Source organism: Carex rostrata, chromosome 6 (assembly GCF_964058835.1).
Source record: "Carex rostrata chromosome 6, lpCarRost1.2, whole genome shotgun sequence".
Taxonomy (NCBI): domain Eukaryota; kingdom Viridiplantae; phylum Streptophyta; class Magnoliopsida; order Poales; family Cyperaceae; genus Carex; species Carex rostrata.
The window spans coordinates 11,507,357-11,520,170 of NC_135923.1; the positions used below are offsets into that span (position 1 = coordinate 11,507,357).

General features: G+C 35.5%; 1 protein-coding gene and 1 long non-coding RNA gene across 2 annotated transcripts; one reads left to right on the forward strand and one right to left on the reverse strand.

Annotated features, from left to right (window-relative positions):
- The first annotated feature begins 7,503 nt into the window (after positions 1–7,503).
- On the forward strand, positions 7,504–12,043 carry LOC144555316 (ADP-ribosylation factor GTPase-activating protein AGD7-like). The gene is made up of 3 exons (XM_078303607.1): positions 7,504–8,510; positions 9,166–9,255; positions 11,277–12,043. Exons 1-3 carry the CDS (start codon positions 7,713–7,715, stop codon positions 11,772–11,774), a joined length of 1,386 nt encoding a protein of 461 aa, XP_078159733.1. The 5' UTR covers positions 7,504–7,712; the 3' UTR covers positions 11,775–12,043.
- On the reverse strand, positions 8,364–9,156 carry LOC144555317 (uncharacterized). Its single transcript, XR_013512026.1, has 2 exons — positions 8,631–9,156; positions 8,364–8,571 (listed from the first exon to the last, which is right to left on the reverse strand). It is a non-coding gene; the product is annotated as an uncharacterized LOC144555317 (long non-coding RNA).
- Positions 12,044–12,814: the final 771 nt, after the last annotated feature.

A 12,814-nucleotide genomic window follows, 5' to 3' on the forward strand; every position in this document is an offset into this window, starting at 1 on the left:
AATGAGATCTGAATCGTTAGTTTTAACTTGGCACGAATCTCAAAACGGACACATACATGCACCGAATTTTCTCGTCCGGGCTGAAAGTACTGTATTGAGTCAGGTACCTCGGGGCATACGGACTGTCGGGCTCCGCGAATCCGCGATAGCTTATTGTTGAACTATTTTTTTAGTTCTGCCCTACGAAAGAAAATTTATTACTAATTCCTCCGAATTTAATTGTGTATGAGATATTTTTTTAATAAACTTTAAAGCCCAAGTGAAATATGAAATATAAAACGTCAAATATGATGTTTTTCGAGTAATTGTTCGGTTTTCTATTGGTTTGAAAAATAGTTTTTTTTTGCTAGATTAATTGTTCGGTTTTCCATTGATTTGAAAAATAGTTTTTTTTTTTTGCTATTGTCGGGATTCGTGTTCAATTTTTAAATATTTATTGAGAAGGTGAGAATTGGTGAATTATTTTTATATATATTGAGTTTTCAACGTGTTGTTATTCTTCACCGTTGAATGTTTGACAAATATATTTTTGGATGCAAGTTATACTTTACTCCTGTATACAAAACAGTTGGAAAAAAAAGTTTCCTAAAAAAAAAATACAGTTTATGGGCTAATATTTTAAAATACGGTTTTATGCGTAGCCACGGAGCCATGGAAAGTTCTTTAGAAAAAAGGCTGAAAAAATGTTAAAGTTTTTATTTTTCAAATACAAGACAGAAGAACTATCGGATCTAACCGAATGCATGTGTTCAAATCAAAGCGGATCACTTCAACTCACTACTACAAAAAAAAAAACATTTTGCCATCGGTTAGAATTGAAGAGTTTACCATCTATTTTTGAACCGATGCATATTGCCCCGATAAAAAAAAGTATGTTCATATGCCATTGGCAGGGCACTGTTTTCAAGTTTCTACAATTCTTGCATACATGAGTCATATGTGTTGCCTTGGCCTTCACCCTTGAGGCAACTATAACTATGCCAGCTATTTTAACAAGCTTTGACATGTAGCCAGTATAAGATTTGAAAAAACAAAATGACAAACTTAATTGTAATATAGATGTGTACAAATGAACCTGCACATCTAAGAACCTTGCCCGTATCAGAAATTAGCTGAAGAAAAGTATATGAAAGCATTTGAAATTAATTACTTTTCTCAATTATCTCTATACAGTTCCTTTTTTGATAAGAGTATTCAATTTAAGCCAGGGCATTAGTATTCTTACAGAACTATCAAAATTAGTAAATTCAATGTTTAATTAGTATAATTGGCATTATGAAATAAGAAAAACGACCCCAGTTAAACGCATTGGGATGCAGTTTTCCTTGGATGAGACAAAAATCTGAACATCTCCAGTCACAGGTTCCTCCATTTCTCCAGTTTCACCAGCAACCTTTGATGTGAGGCTTGCAAGTATCTAAGAAGCAACTGTTTCAAACTGTTCAGGCAAATATCAAAAGCTACAGATTATAATCATTATTATATATAAGCCAGCTATGTACACGAAATGTATTTGTAAGGGTTTAAATATAGAAACTACAACAACAAATTATCACAATAAAACTCCCCCTTTTACCTTACTGGATACCCAAATGGAAATGAGGTCAAAAACTGTAAATTGCTCTCTCTTAAGAGCTCGACTAACCAATAATTATTATTGGAAGCATCCTATTGAAATTAATTAAACAAAATCAAGACATCAATCAGACTAAAGTAAAGACACAAAACTTTATTTTTACTTCTTTAGAGTTTTTACGCTAATTATAATGTAGACTATCCATGCAATTTCCCACTAAATCTGTTCTAAAATCAGATCCAACTCCCACACAAATAAATTAGATAAAATCAATTAAATAGCTAGCAGCATATATCATAATTTGCCAAATAATTTACTGGTAAGTTAAAAAGCAAATAAATTTGGACATTGATCCAACTCCCACATAAATCAGTTCAAAATTAAAATCACTTTCAGTCCCCTAAGCATAAGCTAGCATGACCCTCGTTCCCCTTCCCAATTAGACTAAAAACCGGCTCCGTCAAAGCTTAACAAAGAAAATTGAGAGCACACAAGTAAATTTAAAATGAAGCTCGAAGACGAACCTCACAGCTGTAATCCACGAGCACAAGCTACACGGAGGCACACAAGCAAGAAAACCCTAACGGGTTATGTTCAACAACTCAAAGATCAGACACGGCGGCATTGATGCCGAAGACGCGGATCACGTGCGGTGCGTCTGGGGGGTTGGTCGCTTCGCTGCCTCGCTGGGGGGTTGATCGCTTCGCTGCCTCGCTGGTGGGGATTAATTTAGGGTTAGAGGAGAGGAGAGTGCTCCAAAAGTCTGTCACGCAGGGGAAGGAAGAGGAACGCGATTGTGTTAATCCGTCTACACTCCGAATCGGGGATACGAATTTCGTAACTTTCTACGCTTGATTTATCCCTGTCATAGTGCCGTCTCCCCTCCTCTCCTCTTCAATCTCCTTGTTTCTGGAGCAAGTAAACAAGGCGGGCAGCAACGGGTTGAGCGCGTCTCCCCTCCCCTCCCTTTAATGAGGGACTTCTACCCCCGACTGGAGCACACCTTAAGAAGAGCACAAGGGTTTATTGGAATGAAATATTTTGAACGAATTTTTTTTAGTTTGGTGCCTAAGTAGCGGCAGAACCAAATCTCCAAAGAGGAGTGAAAATTATGTTTCAAAATTTTGACTAACCGCTCATATGACAAACATCTCCATCTGTTTGAGCAATAAACACAGTTGGTGTTGATATGTCCAGCACCAACTACTCATATAACCAACAGTTGGCAAAGGTGAACTCATCAACACCATCGGTTCATTTACCCAACAGATAATGTAGTGCATGTCTTTATCAACTATTGGTCAAAATGGACCGATGGCAATGGAGGGGGGCCTATCAACACCATCGGTTGGTTAGACCCAACAGTTGGTAGAAAGTTCAAAGTAATTACAGCGCTGTCACTCGTCACGTGCACCATCTGTGCGGAAGCATATCCGATGGTAAAAGGGCGATGACAAAAATATTTTTTGTAGTAGTGACTGAATAGGGTCAATGGGTCAACTAACTCCATTAAATTTCAAAAGTTACGAAGCTTATACATGATAAAATCATGTGGAGGGTTCAAATGCCTTCAATTTTTGTGCCTCCGTCATACCTCCATTTTTTAAAACTACAATAACTCAAAAATTAAATCATAAATATCAAAATAAAACCATTAAATGTGATATATGTTATTTTCTTTATGTGCTCATAACGAATTATTACATTTCAATTTTGTTTTTATGTAAATAAATAAGTTGAAAAATCAATGTCCAAAAATTATCTATATTAGTACATTTTTATAAGCTCTTGATGACAATCAAAACAAAGTTAGAATGTCATAATTTTTTACATGTGCATTGATAAAATGATGTAGATCACATCCAACGGTTTTATTTTGAATTTTGAGTTTTAAATTTTGAGTTATTGTAGTTTTTAAAAATAGAGACATGATGAAGGCATTTCAACCTTCCTCTAAAATCATATATTTCGGATTAATTTTTTTTTAGTAGAATGCGTTTGAATGATTTTTAGTCAAACGCGATCCTGAATAGCTTACTGAACTATTTTTTTAGTTGTGCCCTCCGAATTTAGTGTATCAAAGTTGATTGTGTATGAATTTTTTTTTTTAACTTTAAAGTGTATCAAGTGAAATATGAAATATAAAACGTCAAACTTGATGTTTTTCGATTCATTGTTCGGTTTTCTATTGTTTTGAAAAATAGTTGTTTTTTTGCTATTGTCGGGAATCATGTTCAACTTTTGAATATTTATAATAATGGAGCGAGTTGGTGAATTATTTTTACATATTTTGAGTTTTCAACGTTGGTATTGTTATCTTTAATTTATGGTTTATATTGGATCTGATGTCTTGCGTAGTTTTTTTTTTAGTGAAAACCCGTAGACAAGTCTTGCGTAGTGTTGTTACATAGTTTTGTTAGCACACAAGACGCAACTATATACTTTTAAAATTCAAACAGGAAAATGTACTTTAAACTTTTTTGTAGATGGAAAAGTGTACGAATTTTCAAAAACAACTTGCTCAGAGAATAGAACAATTTGTGAATAAACTAATCAAATAATTATCCAACATTCATTATCAAGGGAAACAATTACATGCATATTGTACTTTGAATGGGCCATTCGATTAACATAAATTAATAGACAACATTTCCTTTTTCTATCATAGTATTTTTTTTTACTAAAACTGTCACGCACACTTCACGTATCCCACGCTTAATCAACAAGACACAAAAATATTAACGAAGGAAAAAAAAAAATTTCTTAAATGCATTAATTAATGAATTTATATGCCGGATTACCGTGGAAATCACAAACTTTTATAAGAAACTCATATTCTGGGGAAAAAAATTATAATCCGAATACAGTAAGATTATAATGTCTGTGATCTGAAAAATTACTAAACGACGTACGTATACAACAACAGAGTAGACACTTTTCGCAAGGGAAAAAACGCATTTATAACAGTATTCCCTCGCGAAAAGTACCGTCGCAAAAAGAAAAGACTGAATAATAACAGTACTCTGTCGCGAAAAATCATTTTTTTATCATCACAAAAAGTGTCTCATTCTACAAACTTCAAACGAAAAAAAATTAGTCTTCATTTGAGAATCTACAAACCTTGAAGTATAACGAATAGTAAAAGAAAAAAAAAAGTCTTCTCAAAGAATTTAATATTATGAAACACAAAGGAATGTCCTTCGCTGAGAAATGACCGACGTTGTCATGCGAATTCATCAATTTTTTTATGTCCAAATAAAAGGGAAGCAAAAAGTTTATGAAGACGACCATAGAATATATTTAATACCGAATTAATTTTTCTTGTACGAATTAAGCAAACATTCTACAAAATTTAACCCAAAAAAAAAAAAAGTTTGCCGAAAAAGTTATGCACAATTTAAAATTAGGAACCACCCCTTATATAATGGTGGTTTGAATTAAGATACCTCTCAGGGGCTCGCATAAAAAAAGGCATAATAACTAATTCTGCAAAATAGTTGGAAGAAAACTACAACTGTTCGTGTAACAAACTGTAAGATATTTATTTTTTCTCTTCTACACGCTTGTTACAGAATTTATGCCGTAATAGAGAGTTAGGCTAATATGACACTAGTGCTATATCAAACTAAATAACACCACATCTTAAATCCTTAGATTTGCTTTAAGATTCGTACTATCCGTTTTTACTGTTCAAGCACTTCATTTTGTACGAATCTTAAAGCAGATCTAAGAGTTTAAGATGTAGTGTTATTTAGTTTGATATAACACTAGTGTCATATTAGTCTAACTCCGTAATAGATCACGTTCGTAAAAATGGCAGTGGACGTTGTGCTGTCATTGACCAGATGCTGCGGTGGGAACTCGTGTCTTGTGGAAGTCAAATTGCGACACCATGCGGGAAATAAATCTGCTACGATCCTAAGGGATTGTAGGGTCCTCCGATTTCAAATCCAACCTTTTATTTGTTTCAAGATTCGTGTATAAAAAACAACTTTTATAGAGATTCGTAATACTTAAAAAATAAAAGGTTGGATTTGGAATCGCAGGACCCTACAATCCCTTAGGATTGTAGCAGATTTATTTCCCACATGTGTCTCAATTTGACTTCCACAAGACACGAATCTCAAAACAAAATCTCCATAAAAGTTTTTTTATGCACGAATCTCAAAACAAATAAAAGGTTGGATTTGGAATCGTAGGACCCTACAATCCCTTATGGATCGTAGCAGATTTATTTCCCACCATGCGACTTCAGAATTTGATCGAATCTTTCTTTATAATTACAATAGCATCTGTTCAAAGTGAAGAGGAAATAAAAAAGTTACTTGAGCCCGATGATACAAGTGCATCAAAGAGAAATATACAATACGAACGACAAACTTACTTGACCCTCAATTCAACGAATTTAAATGTCAATTTTCACGACTGTGAAGTAAATTAGCTAACAAGTGTCAACGTGCCCCTTTACATTTAACAAACATTGTGCATTTTCTATTAGTAATTTACTACACTAATGCTAAACGTCTAGAAAAGATCAAAATTTGCTAGAATCTCCTCTGTGTAGTTTATTGAATGTCTTTATTTTCGGTTTTAAAGTCCAAACAGACGATCTAAATCGCTCAACGTGATATCCACATGAAAATGTGTTTGGAGACTAAGTTTTATATTTTTTGGAATTTTTTACTATTTGTAAGATAGACACAAAATTACTGTTTTAAATGGTCCAAAATTTTCATAAAAACATTGATTTTGTATTATCTTAAAAAATAGTAAAAAAATTCTAAAAAAAATATAAAATTTGATCTTTAAGCACATTTTAATGTGGATATCACGTTGAGCGGTTTAGATCTTATGTTTGAACTTTGAAACCAAAGATAAACATATAAAGTATTATTGAGGCATGAAAACAATGAGAGTATTTGAGTCCTCTTGTGTAAAAGTTTTTTTTTTCAAATTCATCCTTTTGTAGAAAAATCAAATCTAACCGTGCGTTCAGAAGTGTAGTGGCCGGTCCCAAAAGTAATTGCATTTATAGTCTCTCTTGATGTTCAGATTATATCTCCATTTTTATAATTAGTACATAGATATTATGATCTGCCAACGGTTTTGATTAAAAGATAAAATTGCATATTAATACATCAGTCCTTCGATATATTATGATTGCATTTTTTTTTACGTGTAGAAGTCTAACTTTATTTAGATACATACTCGTCACACGTACCCTCCACATGCAAATTGAATCATTTGTCTAATTGGTCTTGATTTATTTCTATTTTTTAAATGTTATTTAAGAAAAAATTTGAATTGATTATAATTGATTGGTGATGTCATATTTATTTATTTATATTATTTAAGAAATATTGTTTGTCATTTATTATTTTGTTTGAGATTTTTTTTTTATGAAAATATGTCAAAAGATAAAAAATTATCTATTGCATAATATGTTATTTAAAGAATATTATTTATGTGTAGATATTATTTAATATGTTATTTAAAAACCATTGCTTATTATTTAATATGTTATTTATTATTTAATCTATTTTTTGAAAATATAATATTTTATATTTTTTTATAATATATCTCCGTTACAATATACATACACAATATTAATACTATATCTACTAATTTATTTTATTTTAATTTTTGAGTTCCATCCTTAAATATATATAAGCCATGTCTCCAACTTTATCATAACAGCGAAACACCGTTCCTCAAAAAAAAAAAAAAAAAAAAAAAAAGTGAAACACCGCACATCCCAGCTAATTCATGTTAAAATCTCGGTAGCAAAGGGAATACGACAATAAGCAATAAGAAGCCGAAAATGTCCTCATATCTAGGTTCAGTCTCCTACGCAAACAAAAATCTTCTAGTCCAGAACCCAGGGACAGAACTGTCAATGCACATAAGTGACACGCCTTTCTGTAGTCATCATCCGTTCCGATCGCACTATCGCTCTTTCCTCCCACCCGCCTCGGCCCCTTCCTCTCTCTCTCCCTCGAGCCACCGACAGCACGCAAAAAATAAAAAGGATTACTGAAATCCAAACGCAGAAAAACAGAGAGAGGAGAGAGAGAGAACCCAAGTCCATCGTTGGCCTTCCCTCCAGATCTCGATCTCCATCTCGAGAAGTCTTTCCATGGCTGCGGCGGCGCGTCGATTGAGAGATCTGCAAGCGCAAGTTGGCAACAAGACCTGCGTCGACTGCGCGCAGAAGAACCCGCAATGGGCATCGGTGTCGTACGGCATCTTCATGTGCCTGGAGTGCTCGGGCAAGCACCGTGGCCTCGGTGTCCACATCAGCTTCGTCCGATCCGTCACCATGGACTCTTGGTCCGAGATCCAGCTCAAGAAGATGGAAGCCGGCGGGAACGACCGCCTCAACTCCTTCCTATCCCAGTACGGTGTTTCCAAGGAGACTGACATCGTCACCAAGTACAACACCAAGGCCGCTTCCGTCTACCGCGACCGCATCCAGGCGTTGGCCGAGGGCAGATCCTGGCAGGACCCACCTGTCGTCAGGGAAAACCTGTCCTCAAGGAAGCCCCCTCTCGGATCTGGATCGAGGAGCAGCAATAACGGCACCAGTTATAACAATTCCGGGTGGGATAGCTGGGATGGGGATGATGTTAAGTCCAATCATTCTGACATGAGGAGGAATCAATCGGCTGGTGAATTTGGAAATAGCGGAGGGACCAGACAGCCACCCAGATCGAGATCTACTGAGGACATATACACTAGGTCCCAGCTCGAGGCATCTGCTGCAAATAAAGAGAGCTATTTTTCCAGAAAGATGGCTGAGAATGAGTCGAAACCCGAAGGACTTCCCCCTTCTCAGGGCGGCAAGTATGTTGGGTTCGGGTCGAGCCCAGGACCGTCAGTTCAGAGGAACACCGGGCCAGCTCCTCAGGGGGATATGTTTAACGTGGTTTCTCAGGTAAGACCTTAAAAAGCTGCTGTTGTCTTTGTGTGTTGCAATTGTATTTCTTAGATTTAACCTGTCCAAAATGAGCTGCTGTTGTCTTTGTGTGTTGCAATTGTACTTCTTAGATTTAACCTGTCCAAAATGGTAATTATCTTGTGCTTGGCTTCTTATTCAAATAGTGAATTCTCCTATTCATGTGAGATTGGATTAATTTAAGACTCATAGAATTGTTATATCTTGATGGATTTCTGGGAATATTTATTATTCACATTTACATCTTTTCAATTGTCAAAATAAATTTTACTTGACCAAAAATCGAATACGAATGAAATCAAAAGACAGGTCCATATGTTCCTTCATAACCGGTTTACTTGCCTATGTAACACCCAGATGCAACAACTGGTGTAAGATGCTATCTAATCATTCAGAGCAATTGCATTGATGCGTTGGCAGATCTTACTTGATTGGTGGGTCATTTAGAAATTTTATAGGTTCTGCAGCCTGTGGCCTGGCTATTCATTATAATACTGTACCTGTGAATAGTCTAAATGAAATATATCAGCTATAGCTTAGAATTCAACAAAAATAAAGTTTACAAGCAGGATCTAGAAAAGGTTTCTTCGCCTGCTGAATCCACAGTATAAAGTAATATTTCTTTTGTTGCTAGGGACTTGGCCGTCTGTCATTTGTTGCTGCTTCTGCTGCTCAGTCAGCTGCAACCGTTGTCCAGGTTGGAACCAAGGAACTTCAATCCAAGGTACCATTTAACGTCTCTTGCCTTTTAATAAAATTACTATTTTATGGATGAGTTTCCAACTGTCCTGGAAGAGCTTGTCTTGTATGCTATTTTTATTTAACTTGCTTCATTTTGTTATTTTCGTCTACTTGTGTGCTGTATTGTCACTGGGTTTGGTCAGTTGAAGTTAAATGAACTGGATAAGACTTGATCGTTAACTTTTTAAATCAACCAAATAATGTTTATTTATGAGCTGACCTTTTTAATTTTGAGGGTTTGCCCATCCAAATTTAAGGATGATTTATGACTTATTGGAATTACTAGCCTTGTATGATATTTCCTTGCTGTGACTGGGTTTCATTTCTAGCCTACCCCAACTTGTTTGGGACTAAAGGCTTGGTTGTTGTTGTATGATATTTCCTTGCAATAATTGCCTCTTGTTATAAATGATGTAATTTGTTGCTGTGTTGTTCACTGTTCAGTTTATAAAGAATTTAAGCTTGTTATGCCTTATTCATTAATGTTGTAAAGTAATATGTGCGGGATATTTTATATATCCTTTGAATATACAGTCTTTACAATAATTAAGGATTAAGGTCACCATAACACTCGTGTTTCAATTTCGATACTTCTTTCTGTTATTGTAATCTTACTTTTTTGTGTTGTTTTCTTGCACCATTTAGGGTTGGAGCATAAAGTTATGCAAACATAGATTCCTATGTAAACTTATGCCACCATGAGTTTCTTATTTAAACTTGTGTCAATCATATATAGGTTGTCATCTGATTTTAGATGTGTTGATAAGAGGTAAACAGAATTGCTGACCCAATTATTAGGGCATATTATTGCATATCCTTGTGTGTGTTCGGCAAGAGAAGAATAAGTCTCCTTAATCCTCCTTTAACTTCCTTAGTCGTTTAATCCTTCCGAACACCCGGTTCCTTAGCGAGGATTAAGATCACCTCCTTTAGCCTCCTTTTGCCCGAACCATAATCCCTTGCCCGGGTCTTAAGGCACCTCTACCCCTGGATTAAGCCTCTTTAGCTTTTACCCGCGGATTAAGACAACCGAACATGAGGTCCTTAGCGCGGATTGAATTTAATCTTACTTGTGTTGCCGAACGGCATCTTTGAGATGTTTCACATGGTAAAAGAAAAACAAACTTACTGTTATTTTGCTTAACTCAGGAAAATTCACAAATGCATTAATGTTTTGATTCTTTTGGTAAGCTAATTAAGCTAATGTAATTCATTTTGCTCGTATAGGCTAACTAACCGATTTTCTAATTTTTTTTAATCAAGTTCAAGCAGGAAAAAAAAAAAATAATAGAAAAGACTAATGGAGTTTCAGTGGTCATATAGAAAAATAACTAGTAAATGGCCCCTTATAGTTATAGATATTAGGTAGCATTGTAGCAGTCCAATTTTTACTTTCTGAAATTCTGAAATTCATTTTTTATATCATTCAACATGTATGCGTGGATTGTCAGAAATGCTATGCAGAAGACCGAGTATTTTCCATACAATCTCTGTATCTCATAAATAAAGAAATATTTTAAGAAATCAACGTCGGACTGGTTGACCCACCAGTCCAACCAGTAAATGGATGACTCAGAAGTTTATTAGGTCGATGTCCTGTTTTGATTTTAAACAATCAGTCATCATTTGTTATAGCTATCCAGTTGCTACTCCAAGGATTTAACTGCCTTTTATGATGCAATTTCTCACTATATTCTTTCTTATTTGCCTGACTCTCTGTCCCTGTAGTGTGACCAATATTGTACCATTCAGGATTGACTTTTCTTCCTAATTGATTTTGAAAATTTGCTTCTTTGAAACAATTCTGTTCAGTACAGAACACTGACATATTCTGTACTCTTTGTTATATCTATTTAATTTTTAAATCGGTAAATTATCATCCTAAATTTTATTTCCATTTGGAAAAACCCAAGCCACAGTTGAAGAACTGAGGTACTGGCAAATATTTAGTCAGGTTTATTTCACATGTGAATTACAATTCTTTAACTTCCTGCTTGATGACAGATGAAAGATGGTGGCTATGATCAGAAGGTGAACGAAACAGTGAATGTGGTGGCAACCAAAACAGCCGAGATCGGCTCCAGAACATGGGGTATTATGAGAGGAGTCATGGCCATTGCCTCCCAAAAAGTTGAAGAGTTTTCAAAAGAAGGGACCATCAGCTGGAAGGCAGACGACTGGCCTCGTTCAGAGAATGAACAGAACGGCCATTATGAACAATTTAACAGAGACACTAATGGAGGAGGGTACTCCAGCGAAGGTCACTCGACCAAGAATTATACCTCTGCGGGTTCATCATGGGATGATTGGGGCGATGATAATAAGGAGACTAAAGTTGCTGACACGCGTGATGCAAGGGGCAGTCGGGCAAGCAATGATGACTGGGCGGGATGGGATGATGCTAAGGATGACAGTTATGATAGTTATAGTCATGCTCCTACAGCAACTAAAGGAAGCAGTGTTGGTGGCAAGTCAGAGTGGACTGAAGGTGGGTTTCTCTGACCAGAGAGGCTTCATTGCGAACTAAATATGCTGTCCTTTTATTTTTGTTTGTTATATTTTACATATTGGAGGGTATGGGATTGTGTTGGGTTATATATTGTTACATAAGGTTGTTATTGAAAAATGTTATTAGACCGGAGTCACGTCATCTGTGTTCCGTCACATGTTATTTTTTGAGACCAAGTAGCTGTATAATTTGTCCAGGCAATATTCCAAATTGGGATATGTCTCTTTATTACTGAATTTTTTTACTTCGATTAATTCCATGATGACAGTGTTTACGTGTGCTGGTCTCTCGAGTCTGGGTTGAATATCAAACCATCAGCCTGAAGCAAACTAGCTGATGCCGAATGGTATTGCACGGTAGAATCCGTATCTTCTGAGGTGACAGAATGTTTTTGTTTGGATCATGGTTGTTCGATCAGAATCCGGGCCAATTCGGTCTGAGGTGGAACGAACGGAACTGCTTTAATAGTCGTGTGGAATTGGACGGTCCAAATCTAAACAGAAATATTCTGTTACCTTGGGTGATACGAATTCTTGCACGGTGTGCCATCAGGACAAAAAAAAATGGGAGGAAAGAACAGGAATTTTTATAGTTATTTCAAGGGAAAATTTCCAGTGTGCCCATTCAAATTTTCAAAATAGTCAATTTCCCCATTGAAACACCATAATAGCCAATTTCCCCATATAAACTTAAATTTCTTTCTTCTATACCCTTCTAGTTATTTAACTTTTTATTTAATTATTTTAATAAATGAATTGACAAATATACCCCTCCATTAACTAAATTGAATAAGAAATAACAAAAGAAGATGGAGCTTGGAGTCCAGCCATGGCTAACGGGTCCGAATTTGATTATTGGATCCTATTTTATTTTGAAAAACGCATTATTCCAATATATCAAATATCGATTCCAATGGCTTTTGCTACTAGAACCTTCCCAACCACGATTCTTGCTTTTCTTCCCATTCTTAAATAAAGAATTCGATATTCATTCCAAAAAAAGAGTGGGTTCCATCGTTTCTATGGTTACCTCT

What these genes read in the sequence shown, in the direction of transcription:
- LOC144555316 (XM_078303607.1), top strand. Translation starts at nt 7,713, where the DNA reads ATGGCTGCGGCGGCGCGTCGATTGAGAGATCTGCAAGCGCAAGTTGGC. An exon ending in TGTTTAACGTGGTTTCTCAG is followed by an intron (nt 8,511 to 9,165) that starts GTAAGACCTTAA and finishes TTTTGTTGCTAG; the next exon opens with GGACTTGGCCGTCTGTCATT. An exon ending in CCAAGGAACTTCAATCCAAG is followed by an intron (nt 9,256 to 11,276) that starts GTACCATTTAAC and finishes GCTTGATGACAG; the next exon opens with ATGAAAGATGGTGGCTATGA.